Genomic DNA, 22,432 nt, shown 5'->3' with positions numbered 1-22,432 from the left:
TAATATAATTTTATATTCTCTTACAGCACAATTAAATACTAAAAATTAGAGTTGTTGTAAGTCTGGCTTTTGCACTGATTTATTCATCTAGCATTTACTGAGAATTTGCTATATATTAGCCATTGAAGCAAGTATTAGGTGTTCAATGAATAAGTTTTCTTCCCTGCTCCAAGGGTGTTATTTTAGTGAAGGAGACAGATATATAAACAAATACAAGACATTTAGAGCTGCTGGGAGAGGTCCACAGAAAGAGGTGGGTTTGTGTGAATTTCTGAAGGATATGGAAGATTTCATTGTTTTTGTCTTCCATGCAGAGGCATACTTTATCTGTAAGCACATGGATTTGAAAGACCAAGTGTCTTATCTAGGGTGTGTGATGGTGGGAATATAGGTGTAGAATACAAAGATACCTGAGACTGTGACTGAAAGAATGAGAGGTTAGAGCCACATTAGGACTCTTTGCGACCCTATGGACTATAGCCTGCCAGGCTACTCTGTCCAAGGAATTCTCCAGGCAGTACTGGATTGGGTTGCCATGCGCTCCTCCACGGGATCTTCCCCACCCAGAGATCAAACCCACGTCTCTTCTGTCTCCTGCATTAGCAGGTGGGTTCTTTACCACTAGTGCCACCTGGGAAGCCCATGCAGATATCAGAGTCACCCCTAAATATAAAAATATGGTAACAGTCATTTTCATATAGCCCAGGATCAAAGGGGCAGGGAACATCTGGGTCAGTTTGTGGTGCAGAGACTTAAACACTCTCTCAACTCCTTCTTTGACGTTGTATCTTCTTTGACGTTGTATCCTCCCACTGTAACCCCCTCAGCCTTTCTTCATTAGTCAAGGGCCCTCATTTGGTTCCCTGTAATCAGGGTATATCCTCGCCATCCTCTCTCCTGTGAGGCAACCTAGCCAATACCCAAAATCTTTAGGGCCTACATTGTTCACCAGCTAGCCTGAGAAATAGAACTGCCCTAATGAATATAACAACAAAATATTTACTCATCTTCTAAAAAGAATTTCATGCCAATTATTAGTAAACTTAGAGCAAGTGGAAAATCAGATTAATCAAGTACCAGGTCCAATGCTGCTATTATAAACTTCATCTTGTAAAATCAGATTATAAAAACAGACTGTACCTTTAAAATTAGATTTTTTTCTCATTGGCTTTCTCTTAATGTTATTTAATAGCTACAATTAGAATATAACTTGTCTTACTTTTTATTTACATTTTATTTTACTTTAGAGTCTGAATCTACATGGAAACAGCTTGAGTAAATTGAGAGATCTCTCCAAGTTAACAGGACTTCGAAAACTTAATATCAGCTTTAATGAATTTACTTGTTTAGATGATGTATACCACCTGGTAAGAACTTTTTTGAAATTATATAAGTAAAATAAAATTATTAATTTAATGGATAAATTATTTTTGTAATAATGACCTCATCTATACCATATTAAAGATATATAGCCCAAATTAGGAACAAAGCATACATAAAACTACAGTATGTTACTTTGTCTAAAATAGGTCTTAGATTTAGATTCTGTTTACAAACCACATATACACCTGTGATCATATCTGAGTTCTAGCTACTTGAAAATAAATGTAAAACTACTCCTGACTTGTTTTTAAAATGTCATTTATAAACTGTCATTTCCAATTTCTTCTGCTTTCTTTTCTCGGTCTTTTTTTCCTCCTTCTTGTGAGTCCTTATTTCTTCTTTACTTTTTGGTTTACCACTTCACAGCTAATGTTGTCAGTTCTTCCCATCTGTTCATTATCCTTATGGTTATTTCTCTTTCTCTCTGTCTTGTCCTTTCTACCCAAACTTCAACTACATAGATCTTGTTTGACTTGTGTTTCCCTTCTTATAAATCAAAGGACAAATATAGTAATACACATGTACACATAGGTATGGATCTTATCTGGATTTTTTTCCCTGTTATATGTCATATAACAATAATTATATCGGAGAAGGCAATGGCACCCCACTCCAGTACTCTTGCCTGGAAAATCCCATGGAAAGAGGAGCCTGGTGGGCTTCAGTCCATGGGGACACTAGGAGTCAGACACGACTGAGCAATTTCACTTTCACTTTTCACTTTCATGCATTGGAAAAGGAAATGGCAACCCACTCCAGTATTCTTGCCTGGAGAATCCCAGGGATGGGGGAGCATGGTGGGCTGCCGTCTATGGGGTCGCACAGAATCAGACATGACTGAAGCAACTTAGCAGCAGCAGCAGCAGCGACAGTAATTACATATGGGTTCCAGAACTGCAATCCAGCATCTTTGTTTCCATAGGTCTCAGGTCATCGACATACCTTTTCAGAATATATTGAATGAGATATATTCAAAATACATCTCAGCTCTTGCCCATTTTCTTCCTCCTCGTAACCATTTCAAGGCTCTTGCACCATTACTTCTCCCACTGTGGTGAGAGTTTGCTACTTTGTTTATTGGCCTTCAGTCAGTACAGTTCAGTCGCTCAGTGGTGTCCTACTCTCTGTGACCCCATGAATTGCAGCATGCCAGGCCTCCCTGTCCATCACCAACTCCCGGAGTTCACTCAAACTCACGCCCATCGAGTCGGTGATGCCATCCAGCTATCTCATCCTCTGTTGTCCCCTTCTCCTCCTGCCCCCAATCCCTCCCAGCATCAGAGTCTTTTCCAATGAGTCAACTCTTCGCATGAGGTGGCCAAAGTACTGGAGTTTCAGCTTTAGCATCAGTCCTTCCAAAGAAATCCCAGGGCTGATTTCCTTCAGAATGGACTGGTTGGATCTCCTTGCAGTCCAAGGGACTCTCAAGAGTCTTCTCCAACACCACAGTTCAAAAGCATCAATTCTTGGGCACTCAGCTTTCTTTATAGTTCAACTCTCACATCCATACATGACCACTGGAAAAACCATAGCCTTGACTAGACAGACCTTTGTTGGAAAAGCAATGTCTCTGCTTTTGAATATGCTATCTAGGTTGGTCATAACTTTCCTTCCAAGGAGTAAGCGTTTTTTAATTTCGTGTCTACAGTCACCATCTGCAGTGATTTTGGAGCCCAAAAAAATAAAGTCTGACACTGTTTCCACCGTTTCCCCATCTATTTCCCATGAAATGATGGAACCAGATGCCATGATCTTAGTTTTCTGAATGTTGAGCTTTAAGCCAACTTTTTCACTCTCCTCTTTCACTTTAAGAGGCTTTTTAGTTCCTCTTCACTTTCTGCCATAAGGGTGGTGTCATCTGCATATCTGAGGTTAGATTTTAGTATTTAAACTCCCTTCCTTTTTTCTTTTAGCAAACCGGAGTCTTTTTTATTAAATTGGGGTAACATTGATTTATGACACTACATGAGTCTCATGTGTACAATATTATTGTATTTCAGCTTCCGTATACACTACAGTGTGCTCACCACCAAACGTTTAGCTTCTGTCCATCACCAAGCAGTTGACCACCTTTACCCATGTTGCCCTCCCTCCACCCTACTTCCCCACTGGTAATCGCTACTCTGTTCCTTTTATCTGTGTGTTTATCTTTATTTGGTTTGGTTTATTCCTTTATTTGGGTTTTTAATTCCACATATGTGATATAATACAGTATTTGTCTTTCTCTGACTTATTTCTCTTAGCATAATACCCTCCATCCATGTTGTTGCAAATGGCAAGATTTCACCTTTTTTATGTCTCAGTAGTATTTCATAGTATATATATACCACATCTCCTTGATACATTCATCCATTGATGGGCACTTAGGTTGCTTCTGTATATTGGCAATTGTAAATTCAGCTATGAACTCAGGGGTACAATATTTTGAATTTATGTTTTTATACTCTTTGGATAAATACACAAGTTGAATAGCTGGATCAGATGGTGGTTCTATTCTCAATATAAAATAGAACTCTCCATACTGTTTTCCATACTGTAAATTGGCTGCACCAATTTACATTCCCACAAACAGTGCATGAGGGTTCACTTTTCTCTACATCCTCTCTTGTTATTTCTTGCGTTTTTGATAACAAATCATTATGGTTTTGATTTGCATTTCCCTAATAATTAGTGATGAACATCTTTTCAGGTACCTATTGTCCATCTGAAAATAACTTTGGAAAAATGACCATTTAGCTCCTCTGCCTATTTTTTAAATTGGGTTTTTTGATTTTTTGTTGTTGAGTTTTATGAGTTTTTAATATATATTTTATATCAGCCCCTTATCAGATACATGATTTGCAAATATCTTCTCCAGCTTGGTATGTTGTCTTTTCATTTTGCTGATGGTTTCCTTTGCCATGCAGAGCTTTTTAGTTTGGTGTAGTGCCATTTCTTTATTTTTGCTTTTGTCCACATTGCTTGAGGAGTCATATCTAGAAACACATTGCTAAGACTCATGTCAAAGAGCATACTGCCTTTATTTCTTCTAGGAATTTTAATGGTTTTAGGAAACCGGATAGGCACAAGTAAGGCCAAAGTCCTTTTTAACAGAATTCCCTGTAGGGTTTGGTATGCAACTGGGAAAAGAAGATAGTTTAATAGAGGTCCCAGGACTATATATTAATTGGTGGCATTTTTTGTTTAATTTTTTCCTAATGATTTTCTAGCAGTTCCAAAGGTTGTAACAAGCACTGTAATTTTGCTAAGGCACAAATATAAAGAGTAAACTCTTAAGTCACACAGGATGAGTGAGTTTAGCCAGCTGCCCAGTGTGTATTTTGCAGTGTGGTTATGTTGTTCTTTTCATCACCACAGACACACAGCCTACTTATTGAATAACTATTACCATGGTCATTTTACAGGTAAGGGAACTGGACAAATTTTATGCCCAAGTGTTATTTTTTAATTTTAGAACTAGGTATAGACTCCTCAAACATCAAGAATCTGATATATAAATAAGTCTCTAAAAATGACTATCAGGATCTTCAGGTGTTCAAAGAGAGGAGACACTGTATATGTAGAATAAAACACAGATCCTGAAAACCACATACTACAAATATGTGGTTTAATAAATTAATATAAGGTGAACATGCTTGTAAGTATCGTCCAGGTCAAGAAATAAAACTCTGCCACCCAGAGCATAAATCCTTATATATGCCCCATTCCTTCCAGAAATCATTATCCTAACTTCTGTAGTTATCCTCTCCCTGCTGTTTCCCCCCCATAGTTCCAACACCCAAGTGTGCATCGGTAGCACAGCAGTTTGGTTTCCCCCATTTTTTAAATGTACTGTACTTTTTAAGTCTCTTGTAAGTTTCCCTTCTATTCTCTTTCACTCCCGCTGTTTATTTGTTGGAGAAGGAAATGGCAACCCATTCCAGTTTTCTTGCCTGGAAAATCCCATGGTCAGAGGAGTCTAGTGGGCTGCAGTCCTTGAAGTTGCAGTGTAGTAAAACAGTTGTAGAAAAACTTGCACCTTCCAACCCAAAGAGTTTCCCACAGTCTGCTGCTGCTGCTGCTGCTAAGTCACTTCAGTTGTGTCCGACTCTGTGCCACCCCATGGACTGCAGCACACCAGGCTCCTCTGTCCAAGGGATTTTCCAGGCAGGAGTGCTGGAGTGGGGTGCCATCGCCTTCTCTGTCCCACAGTCTAGACCCTGCCAATATATTACTTATGATACAACCCTACATGCCCTCTACCCACCAGTTTTTTTTCCAAATTGGCAACTGGATCCAGAGATTGGATCAGATTCAGATTCCATTCCTCTGGCAAGACTGTAAGAGACACATAATGTCTAGTCGTCACTCTTCTGATTCAAGGAGCCTATATCCATTGTTGTTCAGTTGCTCAGTCATGTTTGACTCTTTGCCAGCCCATGGGCTACAGCACCCCATGCTTCCCTGTCCTTCACCATTTCCCAGAGCTTGCTCAAACTCAACTCCATTGAGTCAGTGATGCCATCCAACCATCTCGTCCTCCATTGTCCCCTTATCCTCCTGCCTTCATTCTTTCCCAGAATCAGTCTTTTCCAATGAGTCAGCTCTTCCCATCAGGTGGCCAAAGTATTAGAGCTTCAGCTTCAGCATCAGTCCTTCCAATGAATATTCAGGGTTGATTTCCTTTGTTCTCCTTGCAGTCCAAGGGACTCTCAAAACACCACAGTTCAAAAGCATCAATTCTTCAGCACTCAGTCTTCTTTATGGTCCAACTCTTACATCTGCACAATGAGACTACTGGAAAAACCATAGCTTTGACTGGACGGACCTTTGTCGACAGAGTAATGTCTCTGCTTTTTAATACACTGTCTGGGCATAGCTTTTCTTCCAAGGAACAAGTGTCTTTTAAGTTCATGGCTGCAGTCATCATCTGCAGTGATTTTGGAGCCCAAGAAATAAAGTCTTTTACTGTTTCCCGTGTTTCCCTATCTATATGCCATGGACTGGATGCCATGATTAGTTTTTTGAATGTTGAGTTTTAAGCCAGTTTTTCACACTTCTCTTTCACCTTCATCAAGAAGCTCTTTAGTTCCTCTTTGCTTTCTGCCGTAAGGTTGGTGTCATCTACATATCTGAGGTTATTGATATTTCTCCTGGCAATCTTGATTCCAGCTTGTGATTCATCCAGCCCGGCATTAAATATTCATTAATTCATTGAAAATTATGAAAGAGCAATATTCTTGTTCTCATTTCTTTTTCATTTATTAATTGGAATATTTTACATAGAGACATTTCCCTTTATCTATTATTTGGATACCTAGTAGAACCATTCATATAGAAAATGCAGAAAAGATATTTGATTATTTGCCTTTATTTACCAACTTTGAAGATAATGAATTAGTTCCTTATGATTTCCCAAAGATGAGCAATTCTTTTTCTGTTTTAATGTCATTAGGAATGCAGGGACTTAAACATATTTGATGATACTCAATTTATGGCAATTATTATCATGACGAAGCTCAGATTTTCTCATACTTAGCCAGTGGAAGCATCATAAAGTTATATCCTTTAGCAATGACTCTAGTGGTCTGTGATAGCTTCTTTGCCACCTAGGATGAATGATTTTCCATACACATTTTGTGTGTTTTTCTTCTGCACACATGGAGTCAACTGTTTCTTCAAGAAGCCCTGGTTTCTTTTAGAGAAGTGGTATTTCAGGACCCCAACCTGTGTTAGCCACTGTTTATAAGTCTTTCCACTGGACAGGACTTGTTGTGAGGCAGGTGTGTGTGGGAGGGGGGCTGGTATATGTGCATATGTGTAACTAAAACTAACCTTATGAATTTATATTGATATTTCCAATTCAAGACTGGAAATCATTTAGCTTAACCTTTTCTCTGTTGTTGTTTTGTTCAGTTGCTAAGTCGTGTCAGACTCTTTGCAACCCCATGAACTGCAGGACACCAGGCTTCCCTATCCTTCACTATCTCCCAGAGTTTGCTAAAACTCATGTCTATTGATTTGGTGATGCCATCCAATCATCTTATCCTCTGTCATCCCCTTTTCCTCCTGCCCTAAATCTTTCCCAGCATCAGGATCTTTTCCAAAGAGTTGGATCTTCCCATCAGGTGGCCAGAGTATTGGAGCTTCAGCTTCAGCATCAGTCCTTCCAATGAATATTCAGGGTTGATTTCCTTTAGGATTGACTGGTTTGATCTCCTTTCTGTCCAGAGACTCTCAAGAGTCTTCTCCAGCACCACAGTTTGAAAGCATCAGTTCTCTGATGGTCAACCTTCTTTATGGTCCAACTCTCACATCCATTACATGACTACTGGAAAAACCACAGCTTTGACTATATGGACCTTTGTCAGCAAAGTGATGTTTCTGCTTTTTTAATATGGTGTCTAACTTTGTCATAGCTTCTCTTCCAAGTAGCAAATGTCATTTAATTTCTGACTGCAGTCACTGTCCACAGTGATTTTGGAGCCCAAGAAAATAAAATCTGCCACTGTTTCCATTTTTTGGAAACATTTGCCAAACATTTTTTGCCATTTTTTCCCCATCTACTTGCCATGAAGTGATGGCACTGGATGCCATGATCTTATTTTTTGGGGATATTGAGTTTTCTCTGTTACATGTATCTATATCTTTTTTTTCAAACAACAATAATCCTGATTTTCAAGGTTACAAGGTGATAGAATTAGGATATTTAATAATCATGTATTTGTTTTATCCCCTGTTACACACACAACAGTCTTGGAATGATAGAGCTAATACCCTCATCAGCATGTTACCATAACTATTTTTTTTTTAATTTTGTGTGTGCTCTTTCCAGTCTTCCCTATTTTAAAAAAGTTAAAATTATCATACTATATCTACTTTGAACATGTAGCCCTTATACTCTGTACACTCTGCTTTTTAGTTCATTGGTAATTGTATATTTAATTCTCATCACCAGTCCTTAGATTGGTATCAAATATCTTAATTGTCAGAAAAATATTCTATTATAGATTCCTCAGGAAAGGCTTTCGGAACAATATCCCTTAAGTTACTACATATTGATAATAGTTTATCTATGTCCTTTATACCCAAAAGGCAGTTTTGTTAGGTATAAAATCTTTGGCTCACAATTTTGTTTCTTGGGCATCTTAAGTGTTACTTATTTTCTTGTGGCATAAAGTGTTGCTGTAAAAAAGTCTGATTAGAATGTATAATTTTTTCTCTTATAAGTCACAAGCTTTTTTCTTCTAGATGTCCAAAGGAAGTTTTTTTGTTTTCATTAAAGTCTAGTAATTTTATTATAAGAGTATGTCTTGGCATTGGTTGTTCTGGGTCAAGATTTCAGATTCACAGTATGCTCTTCCAAAATAAATATTAAAGTCATTTTTTTAACTGAAAGTTTTTAGCAATTTTTGTTTCCTTGCTTTGGTTTTCTTCTTTAGGAACTCACATTATCCATATGTTGAATCTTCTCTTCACTATTTGTCACTTTCTCTTGAGTCCTTTTTATATCTCCATTTAGATTTTTAAATTGATTTGATTTTTTTAAATTTCCATCTTTTTCACTTTCTGTTTCTCTTAAGGTGTTGTCTGTTGTTGACTTCTTTTGTCTTTGACTAGTTTAGTATTCACTTCTAAAATGATTTTATTATTTTATTTTAGATTCTCTTCTGGGTTCTTTCACTTCACTTCTGAGTTTTTCTAATCCAGATTTCTGTTGTTATTTTGTATCTTGTATCATTCTTAACATCTTTTTGCTTGTTTTGAAATAATAGGTTTATGGTTATGGTATGTTTCTTGGCAATGTCTTTCTGATATACTTTTATTGCTCGCAGCAATATTTCTGTCTCTCTTTCATGCATGCATAGTTTGTTTAGCTTTGTCTGGGATTTTACCTCAATACTTTTCTGTTGCTCATTTTTCAGTGAAATTCTTCTTAACTTTTAAAATGAAAGTGGGTGTTGGGGAAGCTTTTGTAATTTCACAGATCTCCCTCTTCTGCTGTTTATATGTACTGTTAACAGTTGTAGCACTTATTTTCTGAGATTTCCTGACTCTATTTCCTTCTTCCACTTCAGTCTGAACTTTCTCTTTTATTTGCCTCCTTTGTCCTTATCCTGTTTAATTTTGACTTAGCCCAGCAATTTCTTCTCCAAGAAGGATTCAGTTCTCACCGGAGCCTGGTGGGGTAGTTTGAAAATTCATAGGTGCTAGACTGGTCCAGCCCCTTCAGACCTTTTTACTGTGGATCTCATGCACTCATCTGGTATCAGAGAAGGCAAAACTCCCACTTTCAACTGCACTCAGTGTGCCTTCAGATATTCCACTGAATATTGGTTGGCTATTTGGGGGCTCTCTTATTCTCAGGCCTGTCAGATGATGCCCTGATGCTTCCTTCTTCCTCTCACATCAACATGGACACCATGTAGTCTTGTGGTTATTGGTGGTTTATCCCCACCAACTTCTTTTGGGACTTACGGGGCTACCTTCTTATGTAGCTTTATTATAAATGTTGTCCATAGGATTTTGGTCTTATTTTTATTTTCTTTTTATGTGGGGATTCAGAGAGATCGAATACCTATGCTGCCTCTGCCTACATATTTTCCAATAATCAACTTTGTATGTATGTTTAATATTAATTATATTTATCTCTGTATCACAAAAGGCTATGCCCTAATTTAATCACTCACCTGATACTTTTATCATCTTCTAAGTTTTTATGTTTGCCTTTAGTTTATCTCATTTTTTACCAGCTAAGCCACCAGGGGCTCAGATGGTAGAGAATCTGTCTGCAATGCAGGAGACCTGGGTTCAATCTCTAAGTTGGGAAGATCCCCTGGAGAAGGCTACCCACTCCAGGATTCAGGCCTGGAGAATTCCATGAACAGAGGACCCTGGAAGACTACAGTCCATGGGGTCGCAAAGACTTGGACATGACTGAGAGACTTTCACTTTTACTTTTCTCATTTTTACTATCATTTTCCTTAACTATGTCTCTAACATGGAGAGTTTCTATACTTTATTGTATGCTAGGCATTAGGTTCTACTAGGCTGCAGAAAGTAAACGGATGGTTACTATGTATTCATTACCCTGCCTTTGCCTTGTGAATCAGAATTCCCAATCTATGACTGTTTATATAATGAAAGACCTGGGCTTCATAAATGGTAGAGATACATTATATAATTTTTATAGATTTTTTAAAAATTAAAAATCTAAGCAAGACATCCACATAAGGTAAAATTGAAATATCAAAAGCTGTATGTCTGTCATTCATTCACCTGAACTATCAGGAAAGGAGAGTATCCAAGCCAAAGAAATAGGAACAGATTTTTCTTTTCTCTGAAAATAACTATACCATAGTCAGAGTTGGCCAAGGAGAGAGAGACAAATATGTATGGCTATTTGCAACTTTATAGATTATAGAAATAATACTTCTGTCTTACCTTTTCCAATGACAAATTTAGTGTTAAAATATTTCTAATGCCTCAAGACAGCTAATCTACATTTAGAGATTGAACTATTATCCCTAAAATAGTTTAAAGAGGTCTTGTCAGTTTTAATCTTTGTAATTTGGGCTGAATTGTACCATAACTTACAAAAGATTTAAACCAAAACGCAAGAAATACTAAAATGCCAAATTCTCCTGCAAAACTGAAAATATTATTCCTTGAATATTTATGGAGTGTATGAAGTCTCTTTTATATTCTGGGAATATAAAAAAGTGAAGCTCCTACCCCTGTTTTCAAGAAGATAGCTATCTTTATATAATGAATTGTTCCCAAATGCTAATCAGCATGCAAGTGTCAGAATTTGGGACAAGTTTTTAACCATTTTTTGATGAAAAATGGCAAAAGGTGGACCATGTAGTAAAATTTTATAAATCTAAATTTATTTAATTTAAAAGACTGTTCTAAGATTATATCCTTAATACTTTCTACTGCCAAATATCCTTTTTTTCAAGAAATTATAATGATAGTAAATTATAGGATATTTTTTATTATGCTTACTTATAATAACAATCAGTAACACTATTTAATTTCCAGAAACTTTTTAGATTTTAATGATCTGAACACTCAACTGTTGAAACCTGAGTCATTGTAATAGGTGCTATTACAACAATATGAGCTATGCATTATATAGCAGTAACTAATTCTAAGGTGAATTCAAATAATTAAGTTATAAAGAAATCAAATTTATTTTTAATTTATAGTAATATTATTTTTATTTTTATAAATATGTTGCAAAATATTTTCTTCATGTTTTCTTTATCACTTTCTGGTTCTGGGTCTGAGGTAGTATATACTTTAAAAGAAAATTTTGTTTGCACTGAATAGAACTAGCAAATTGTTTTAAAGATTTCTTACAAGTTAAGTAAAATAAAGATCTAAATATATAAATGGCCAAAGATGAGAAAGACAACAAGCGAAAATATAGCTAATGTAGATACAGGCTTCCCTGGTGGCTCAGACAGTAAAGTGTCTGTCTGCAGTGCGAGAGACCCAGGTTCAGTCCCTGGATCAGGAAGATCCCCTGGAGAAGGAAGTGGCACCCACTCCAGTATCCTTACCTGGGAAATCCCATGGACAGAGGAACCTGTTGTGCTACAGTCCATGGGATCTCAAACATGGAAAAGGTGTGCAACTTCATTGGTAATAATGTAAATTAAAATAAAGCAGGTAGGTTGGTGGATATTTAAGGAATGAGCATTCTCAAATCCTATTGTTGGAAGAAAAAACTGATACAAACTTCCTTAAAACTATTTGGCAATATTTATCGAGTGCAGAGTACATCATGAGAAACGCTGAGCTGGAAGAAGCAAAAGCTGGAATCAAGATTGCTGGGAGAAATATCAATAACCTCAGATATGCAGATGACACCACCCTTATGGCAGAAAGTGAAGAGGAACTAAAAAGCCTCTTGATGAAGGTGAAAGAGGAGAGTGAAAAAGTTAGCTTAAAACTCAACATTCAGAAAATGAAGATCATGGCATCTGGTCCCATCACTTCATGGGAAATAGATGGGGAAACAGTAGAAACAGTGTCAGACTTTATTTTTTGGGGCTCCAAAACCACTGCAGCCATGAAATTAAGACACTTACTCCTTGGAAGAACAGTTATGACCAACCTAGATAGCATATTCAAAAGCAGAGACATTACTTTGCCAACAAAGGTTCGTCTAGTCAAGGCTATGGTTTTTCAAGTGGTCATGTATGGATGCGAGAGTTGGACTGTGAAGAAAGCTGAGTGCCGAAGAATTGATGCTTTTAAACTGTGGTGTTGGAGAAGGCTCTTGAGAGTCCCTTGAACTGCAGGAGATCCAACCAGTCCATTCTGAAGGAGATCAGCCCTGTGATTTCTTTGGAAGGACTGATGCTAAAGCTGAAACTCCAGTACTTTGGCCACCTCATGCGAAGAGTTGACTCATTGGAAAAGACTCTGATGCTGGGAGGGATTGGGGGCAAGAGGAGAAGGGGACGACAGAGGATGAGATGGCTGAATGGCATCACTGACTCGATGGACGTGAGTCTGAGTGAACTCCGGCAGTTGGTGATAGACAGGGAGGCCTGTTCCTCCTCCCCATGCGGTTCATGGGATCGCAAAGAGTCAGACACAACTGATGCCATTACTGCAGTATAGGCTACTGTTTAGGTTTTCTGTAAGGATTACCAAAAAGCATGTAAAGTACTTAAAGAATCAGAGAGAGAAAAAAAGAACTGTAAATACAAACCATGATCCTTCTAGCATCACTTCTATTTGTATGTGTTGCAGTATAACCTTGAATATTTGGATGCAAGTCATAACCATGTGATAACCCTTGAAGGATTTAGAGGTCTGATGAAACTTAAGCACTTAGACTTGAGCTGGAATCAACTGAAAAAATCTGGCGATGAAATAAATATGTTATGCAAACATACCACAAGCCTTCTCACTCTTGATATTCGACATAATCCATGGCAAAAGGTATGTAACAGACATGTTTATAAAAAAGCAGACAATCACTTTTATTTCAAAGCTGTTTTCTCACAATTATTCAATAATACCCAGAAACAGGCAAACTGTCTTTGTCTCAGTAGAATTCCTTGAAGTATTTTGTAATTTGAATATAATGTATCGATCAAGTGAATCAAATGTTACTATAGAAAAGTTTTTAATTTCACATCAGCTTTTTTTGCAGCCTCTAATAGTTTGAGAGTATTGTGGTCTTAAGAGTATCAGATGTCATTCATTGCCATTTGAAAATCTTTAGTTTTCAAATTTTATAACGTAGTATATATAGCTCAGTGTGCTAGAATCCTACTGTAGTGAGGTATAGGAACCAAGAATAATAGAATACTATACTGTGAGAGAAACATACTATTAAAGGGGGAACAAATTTGTCACATTCTCCAATAAACCTAAATTATAAAGTCTTATATATGTTCTGTTATCAAAGGAAATTTGAGCACTGTTTTTTCTCATCACAAACATATGTAGATTCATGCTAAGAAATTTCGATATTCAATGATTATATTGAAGAGTATCTCCAAGTATTTAAAATAAGCCCCAAGTTTATAATTTCAAGAATGCATCTTTTCTTGCTTTTCAAAAATATATATAGACCCTGTTCAACATTTCAAAAAGAGACTAAAAGCATGATTGTTTCTATTACATTAGCCATATTACTATGTTTATACTGTTGTATTTCTCCTTTTTCACTCCATAAAATCGAAGCATATTTTTCTTTTGCCAAATCAGACTTCCTGATTGATCATAGTAGAGCTATAGCCATGCTGCCAAATTAAATGTCCAGAGCTGAAGATCTGTATTGGCTCACCCAATTGGCTGAGTAGCTAACTGCTGATCTAGATAAACAGGAGGCACTGCAGTTTTTTGAACACTTTTCATCACTGTCACTTTTCAACAACTAGTGGGATTTCCTCCCTTCACAACAGTAGAAGTATCCAGCTTCAAACAAAACAGATTAATTCTTAAATATAATTTAATATCAACTATTATTTAAAGAATTAAGTTAGGCCTTTATTTTTAGACATATATAATAAAGTAGGAGGTGCATAATTTGAATTATGTGGGAAGGAATGAAGAAAAACTCCTTTCCATGTCATAACACTATGTAATATTTTGTAAAAATTAACTTTTATTATTTTTCCCAAGCCAGCCACATTAAGGCTGAGTGTTATTGGCAGATTAAAGACTCTTACTCATTTAGATGGAGTCCTCATTTCTGAAGAAGAAGCAACAGCAGCTATGAAATTTATTTCTGGAACAAAGATTACTCAGGTTGGCTTTTACTGTTTAATATTTCTTGTTCTATTTAGAATATACAAATAATATTTCCTATACTCTTATTTCATTATTGAGATTTTGTATTCTCTCTTAGCATGCTAATGAAAAAGTTCATCTATAACAATCATATCACTTGAAAATTTTTTTTCTGCTTAAATGTATCCTATTTAAATACCAAGTGGTTTTATGGATTCTCATCCCTGGACACTACCTCAAAAATACCTCTAGGGTAACTGTTTTTTTCCTAGTCAACCTGAACTCACCAGAGTCCTTTCTAGAGCCTACATGAAAATAAGCAACTTTCTGTGGATAAGGTAAGCCTAGAGACCTTGAGAAAGAATTTAGTGACTTATTTACCTAGTATTGATATTATATGTGTCTGGCTGAAAAAAAACAAAACCTATTAACTTGGGGAAGGGGAAATACCTGTATTATCCAGATTAAGAATGCTACTTTAACTAAAGTTGCTTCAATATCCTTAATACCTCCACTCTAGTTATCTAGGTATTTACTTTCTGTAGAATATTTGAATGTTAATTCCTTAATGTAATGTTTAATTTTGGATCTGTTTAAAGTGAAGGAAAGAAACTTTTTTGTTGATCAAAATATCATTGACTCCTAAAGAAGACTTGGGGATTTACCCTACCAGAAATCAAAACTTGCTAAAATCCTGTAAGACAGTGTGGATTTGGCAGAGTTAGACAAATAGACCAACACAACAGAATATAAAGACCCAGTGTAGACCCACACATACATGGAAAAGTGATAAATCACAGAGCTGACCGTATAGATTAGGGAGTCTAGTCAATAAAAGGTAATTGCCGGGGTCCAGCCCCAGTGGATCCAGGGAATTCGAAGCGGGGACGGCGTTGGCGAGGATCAGGAAACAACTGCTTAATTAAACGTTAATTAAGGATATAAAGAGTAATAGAATAAGGATAGCTCAGTGAGGAAATTCAGTGGAGAAAAGAGGCTGAATAATTCAGCCAGAAGGTAAGAGAAAGAACAACATGGTGAGACCAAGTTTCGGTGAACAAGGCCCGCACTTTATTTTCCAAAGTAGTTTTTATACCTTAAGTTATGCATAGAGGATAATGGGGGAAGGGGTAGAGTCATGCAGTAAGACGGGCTTTCTTCCTGCAAACTTATCATATGCAAAAGTTTAGGTGATTTGCATCATCTTCTGGCTCGGAGGCCTTTTCCTCTAAAGGTGATTATTCTAAAGTCAGGCGCCAGCCTCCAAAAAAGTATTAAAGTTGCATTCCTACAGAGCAAAGGTGTGGTGGGCTATAACAAGAAAAAGAATTAACTCAAGGGTCCCAGGTTACAAACATTAAACCTACTATTTACACCAATTATATTAATCAATACACTGCCAGGGACACAGCAGGTAAGGGATATGGAGACTTAGCAGCAAATATTGGCCCAACAAGTGAAAATCCCTTCACCAATACAATTTCTAATCAATCTTTTGACTGCTCAAAGGAATCTGTATTTAGACAGTTTAGAACATCTTATGCCTCTCACAGTTTGGAGGCTCTGAGCAATCACATGTGGCCGGAAAAACCTATTCAGGCAGGCTAGAGGACTTCCAAGGGAGTTTGTAGGTTGAAACACTGTCACACCCAGGAATTATTAACTGGAGCTGTAAGCTAACTCTTTTTTCAGAGAGAGGTAGTGGGGGACAGGTGAAAGCACAAAGTAGAAAGTAGGCAGACTCTGGTTTTGGGGGTAGATTGCTCGAGAATTTCCAGGGAGACTCCTGAGGCTTGATCCCGCCTTTGCGTATGCCAAGCCTCCTTCCTCATGACCTTTGCCAGGGGCGGAGCTCGCTCCCCGCAGGTAATGGGATAAGTGCATTAAGGTTTCACTGCAAAAAGCAAAACCAAAATATTTTAAAAGAAAAGATCAGAAATTATCATTATAACCTTGAATTAGGGAAGAATTTATTATGTAAGAAATAAAGAGCATAAACTATAAAAGATTGGATTCGTCTATCTTAAAATTAATACATCTAATCCTCAAAGGGTAGAAAGTCAAAAGACAAGCTATATACTGGGAAAAGAAATTTGCAACATATCTAATTGACAAAAGTAGATAAAATTAGACAAAATTACACAATTCTTTATATATCCAAAATGTATTAGGAAAAAGACAACCAATGAAACAGAAAAATGAGCAAAAGATTTAAACAGACACTTCACTAGAGAGGAAATCAAAACAGCCAAACAACTTAGGAAAAGATGCTCTACCATATTAATACTCAAGAAAATAAACATTAAAACTTTAATGATCTACCAATTTATGGCCACTATTGGGGGAAAAAAAAACTCTTGACAATACCAAGTTTTAGCAAAGATTTGAAGTAAAAGTTATTACAACTGGTGTAACCACTTTGGAAAACAAATTGACCCTATCTAGTAAAGCTGAATATATACATACCCTAAACCCAGCAAGTTATATACTCCAAAGATACTCTTGCATATGTGTACCAAGAGTCATGCACAAGAATATTCATAACAGCAGTGTTTATGATAGCAAAAAACCCTGAAATCAGCTCAGTGTTCATTGACTTTGATAAGGAAATACTATATAACAATGACATATGAATAAACTACAGCTACAGAATCTCATAGATACAATGTTGAGCAAAACAAGTTACAGAAGAATACAAATATTATTAAATTTTCACAAAGTTCAAATATGTGTAAGACTAATATTTTATTTATGGATATAAACATAGGTCTATAAAGAAAACAAGTAATGGTAGATACAAATTTTGAGATTATTTGATTGCTTCATAAGAGAATTGATTGATTCACTTGAGATGAGTGATGGCTTCTGAGCAGCAGAGAAAAAAGATTAGGATGGGACACACAGGGAGCTTCTAGGGTAGTAGGAATATTCTAGCTCTTAAACTGGCTCCATGGATGAATTACATGGTGTTTGTATTATAATAATCATTTCACAGTTTTATAAATATTATTTTATTATGGTTAAATAACTGATAAAAAATGAGCGAGATATATGATTTAAAGTACATCAAGTTACTGAAAACACTTTAAGACATAGAAAATGTCATATTTTATTCATTGGGCCAGCCATCTAAGAGACAGTTCTTTTAACTATATATAAATGGACCTTTACATAATATTTCCTTATTCATCATGTGTTTTTTTGTCTTATTAGTTCTCTCTCTTACGGCATTCTAGTACTAAAGAAGAGAGACCACGGATTCTCAGCATATGGCCTTCTGCCAAAATTCTGACACAGACTTCAAAGTTAGGACCACATTCACATATGAGTGGAAATTGGTACTTGAAGGTAAAAGCAATTCTATTAAACTTAATGTAAATATCTTAAGTTCAGTTGATTTTAGTCAGCTTTGCCCTTTATGTCATAAAGAGGGTACAGATAGGTAATGGGCAGAAAACTGGGAGAGACAAATTAAAATTGAAAGAGAAGTCAAGTTGTGACTAGCTGTGTCACAGGGCTAGACATCAGGGCTAGACCTCAGTGTTCCAGATGTTCAACTGGATTTGGAAAAGGCAGAGGAAGAGATCGAATTCGATCTCTGCCAACATCCATTGGGTCATAGAAAAAGCTAGAAAGTCCAAGGAAAACATCTACTTTTGCTTTATTGACTATGCCAAAGCCTTTGACTGTGTAGATCACAACAAACTGTGAAAAATTCTTAAAGAGATGGGAATACCAGACCACCTGACCTGACTCTTGAGAAATCTGTATGCAGGTCAAGAAGCAACAGTTAGAACTGGATATGGAACAACCAACTGATTCCAAACTGGGAAAGGAGTACATCGAGGCTGTAATTTAATTTGTATGCAGAGTGCATCATGTGAAATGCCGGGCTGAATGAAGAACAAGTTGGAATCAAGATTGCCAGGAGAAATATCAATAACCTCAGATATGTAGAAGACACCACCCTTATGGCAGAAAGCAAAGAGGAAGGAACTAAAGAACCTCTTGATGAAAGTGAAAGAGGAGAGTGAAAAAGATGGCTTAAAACTCAACATTAAAAAAACTAAGATCATGGCATCTGGTCCCATCACTTCATGGCAAATAGATGGGGAAACAATGGAAACAGTAAAAGATTTTATTTTCTTGGGCTCCAAAATCACTGCAGATGGTGACTGCAGCCATGAAATTAAAAGACTCTTACTCCTTGGAAGAAAAGCTATGACCAACCTAGAAAGCATATTAAAAAACAGAGAAATCACTTTGCCGACAAAGGTCTATCTAGTCAAACTATGGTTTTTCCAGTAGTCATGTATGGATGTGAGAGTTGGACTGTAAAGAAAGCTGAGCACTGAAGAATTGATGCTTTTGAAGTGTGGTGTTGGAGAAGACTCTTGAGGGTCCCTTGGACTGCAAGGAGATCCAACCAGTCAGTCCTAAAGGAAATCAGTCCTGAATATTCTTTGGAAGGACTGATACTGAAGCTGAAAGTCCAATACTTTGGCCACTTAATGCAAAGAACTGACTCGTTAGAAAAGACCCTGAAGCTGGGAAAGATTGAAGGCAGGAGGAGAAGGGGATAACAGAGGCTGAGATGGTTGGATGGCATCACTGACGTGATGGACATGAGTTTGAGCAAGCTCTGGGAGTTGATGATGGACAGGGAAGCCTGGCATGCTGCAGTCCGTGGGGTCACAAAAAGTCAGACACGACTGAGTGACTGAACTGAACTGAGACCTCAACAGTGGTCACTCTAGCACAGGAATTTAGGATTAAGGTACACTACAAAACCAATGGGTAATAAACAAGAGGACTTTAAAGCTCAGAGCCAGAGACCAAGTCAAAAGTTTGGATGGTAAGATAAAAAGAATCAGGAATCCTGGCAAGGGAATAGGGGAACTAGTCAGAATTCACCCAAAGCTAAGGAAAAATGTTCTGGAACATCCACAGCTTCTTCATAAAGCAGCATGCAACCTCTTGCCAAAGGTAGAAACTGAGTTAAGAGAATCTGACCCTTGAAAATGGAAGATATTAGTGCCATTGATTTTATTACAGGATACAGAGATATTTAGCTGTGATGCTGGCTCAGTTATAGTCTTAGCTGACCCTGTGGGCAGTTCTGGAATAGCAATGGCCCTTTAAATCTGTCCTAAGTTGGGCTGAGAAGGCCAGGCCCTTCTTTCCCTTCATCATTGGGTAGGTGCCAACCTGGGAAGGGGCATGACCTTGAGCAAGGCTGCTCTCTGCAGCTGATGCTGTCCCTGAAGGGACTGACAGTTGAAGGCTTTCTGCCAATAGCACTCCCAGCAGCTGAGCCAAGTCCTTCACTACTGGGAAGCTGACTGGCACAGCTCAGTTTCTATAAAACCATCTAAGTCCCTTTTTGAGTTATAATCTCAAAAAGTAATCAAAATTTTACTTTTATGTAAATTAAGAGCTTTGCCATGTCTTTAGTTCCTAAAGGAAATTTTTTTTGATGTTACCACATTTGAATTATTTCATTAGCCTTTTTATAACAGTGAATTTTGATATGATTCAGAAATAACATATAAAGTGAATCATTCTACAGATAACTGCCTTAAATTTAGATGGGCAACATCTTTTTGAAATCACAAATTTAGAAAAACTGGAAAATTTGAAATGGGCTTCATTCAGCAACAATAATCTCACTAAAATGGAAGGCTTGGAATCTTGTGTTAACTTGGAAGAGCTCACATTAGATGGAAACTGCATCTCAAAGATAGAAGGTAAGATGTTAGATAATCCTAGAGTCTTAAAATATGAATGTCTAATTAAGAAGAATAAAAAGTGAGTAACACTAATAAAGGAATTTCTGAAGAGGAAGATCTTCCAAGAAGTCCCAAGAAGGTTTGGAGTAGAATATTCTAAGTCACTTCAGCAGTGTCCAACTTTTTGTGACCCTATGAACTGTAGCCCGACAGGCTCCTCTGTCCTTGGGATTCTCCAGGCAAGAATACCAGAGTGGGTTGTCATGCCTTCCCTCCTCCAGGGGATTCTCCTGACCCAGGGTTAGAACCTGTATCTCTCACGTCTCCTGCATTGGCAGGCAGGTTCTTAGTGCCAGTGGACTTTCATTTCCTCTGCCTTCCCTCCCATCTCTGAACCAGTGTTTACCATCTCTTAAGCCCAGAGTATTCTAAACACCTCTTAGTGGGATCTGTGGTTGGTTACTATATATAATGCACCCAACCAGCTGACTTTCATTTCCTCTGCCTTCCCTCCCATCTCTGAACCAGTGTTTACCATCTCTTACCAAACTTAGCATGTAACAAACTAGGCAGTAGTCAAGATCTATACCATTGCGTATATATTAATAAAATGAATGAATGAGGCATACTTTTGAAAAAGATAAGTAGCCATACACACACACACACACACACACACATCAGCATACTTATCTAGGTATAGAATATTTCTGCATGTGCATTTTGGTAACAGGGTTGTCATTGAGAGAAGGTAAAAATTGAAAACCAAAGCCTGGGAAAGGGGCTTAATTTATTTGTTTTTGAATTGTTTTTAGCATGTGTGTGTGTACTACCTTTTTCATAAAATAGAAATTTTTACTTAAAAAAATTACATATGCAAAACAAGTGTTAATTATCTTTAAAATAGAATGTTTAACATTCGTTATACTTTATTTTAATGGTGATTAACAGTAGTTTATAAAAAAAGTGCTTGATCATAAGAATCACTTAGTTCAGTTCAGTTCAGTCACTCAGTCATGTCTGACTCTTTGTGACCCCATGAATTGAAGCACGCCAGGCCTCCCTGTCCATCACCAACTCCTGGAGTCCACCCAAACTCCACCTCCATCCAGTTGGTGATGCCATCCAGCCATCTCATCCTCTGTTGTCCCCTTCTCCTCCTGCCCTCAATCCCTCCCAGCATCAGAGTCTTTTCCAGTGAGTCAACTCTTCTCATGAGGTGGCCAAAGTACTGGAGTTTCAGCTTTAGCATCATTCCTTCCAAAGAAATCACAGGGCTGATCTCCTTCAGAATGGACTGGTTGGATCTCCTTGCAGTTCAAGGGACTCTCAAGAGTCTTCTCCAACATCACAGTTCAAAAGCATCAATTCTTCGGCGCTCAGCCTTCTTCACAGTCCACCTCTCACATCCATACATGACCACAGGAAAAACCATAGCCTTGACTAGATGGACCTTTGTTGGCAAAGTAATGTCTCTGCTATTGAATATGCTATCTAGGTTGGTCATAACTTTCCTTCCAAGGAGTAAGCATCTTTTAATTTCATGGCTGCAATCACCACTAATCAAATATATGTACAGATTCACAGGCCTCTCTTCTATAGATTTCAGCTGAGTAAGAGTGTAGAGAGGTTTAGCTCAGGCATCTGTGTTTAGAACCATCACTAGCCTTCCATTCCCATACAATAGGGTGCGAATTTTGCTTTGTATATACAGCTGAGAACCCATTTCCTTTTTATTCCCCTGCATATGCTTATTGAAAAGAAGAATCCTTCAACCTGTCTTTTCCCTATACCCACTTTTCAAAGATAGCTACTGCCGGGGTCCAGCCCCGGTGGATCCAGGGAATTCGAAGCGGGGATGGCGTTGGCGAGGATCAGGAAACAATTGCTTAATTAAACGTTAATTAAGGATATAAAGAGTGGTTAAATAAGGATAGCTCAGTGAGGAAATTCAGTGGAGAAAAGAGGCTGAATAATTCAGCCAGAAGGTGAGAGAAAGAATGACATGGGGAGACCAAGCTTTGGTGAACAAGGCCCATACTTTATTTTCCAAAGTAGTTTTTATACCTTAAGTTATGCATAGA

At 37.4% G+C, this 22,432-nt stretch overlaps 1 protein-coding gene across 1 annotated transcript in view; it reads left to right on the top strand.

Annotated features, from left to right (window-relative positions):
- The window catches only part of LRRC9 (leucine rich repeat containing 9), a 121,125-nt gene that overhangs the window by 57,547 nt on the left and 41,146 nt on the right, over nt 1-22,432 (top strand). Inside the window, exons 17-21 of the mRNA XM_070378511.1 lie at nt 1,248-1,367; nt 13,132-13,323; nt 14,515-14,640; nt 17,836-17,970; nt 20,192-20,369. Of these exons, the coding sequence (XP_070234612.1) occupies nt 1,248-1,367; nt 13,132-13,323; nt 14,515-14,640; nt 17,836-17,970; nt 20,192-20,369 (751 nt within the window). The remainder of the gene's footprint in view (nt 1-1,247; nt 1,368-13,131; nt 13,324-14,514; nt 14,641-17,835; nt 17,971-20,191; nt 20,370-22,432) is intronic.

The sequence above is a fragment of the Bos mutus genome, chromosome 10 (assembly GCF_027580195.1).
Source record: "Bos mutus isolate GX-2022 chromosome 10, NWIPB_WYAK_1.1, whole genome shotgun sequence".
Lineage (NCBI taxonomy): Eukaryota > Metazoa > Chordata > Mammalia > Artiodactyla > Bovidae > Bos > Bos mutus.
Note: the sequence above shows the minus strand (reverse complement) of the source record. Positions and strands in the feature narration are given on the sequence as shown.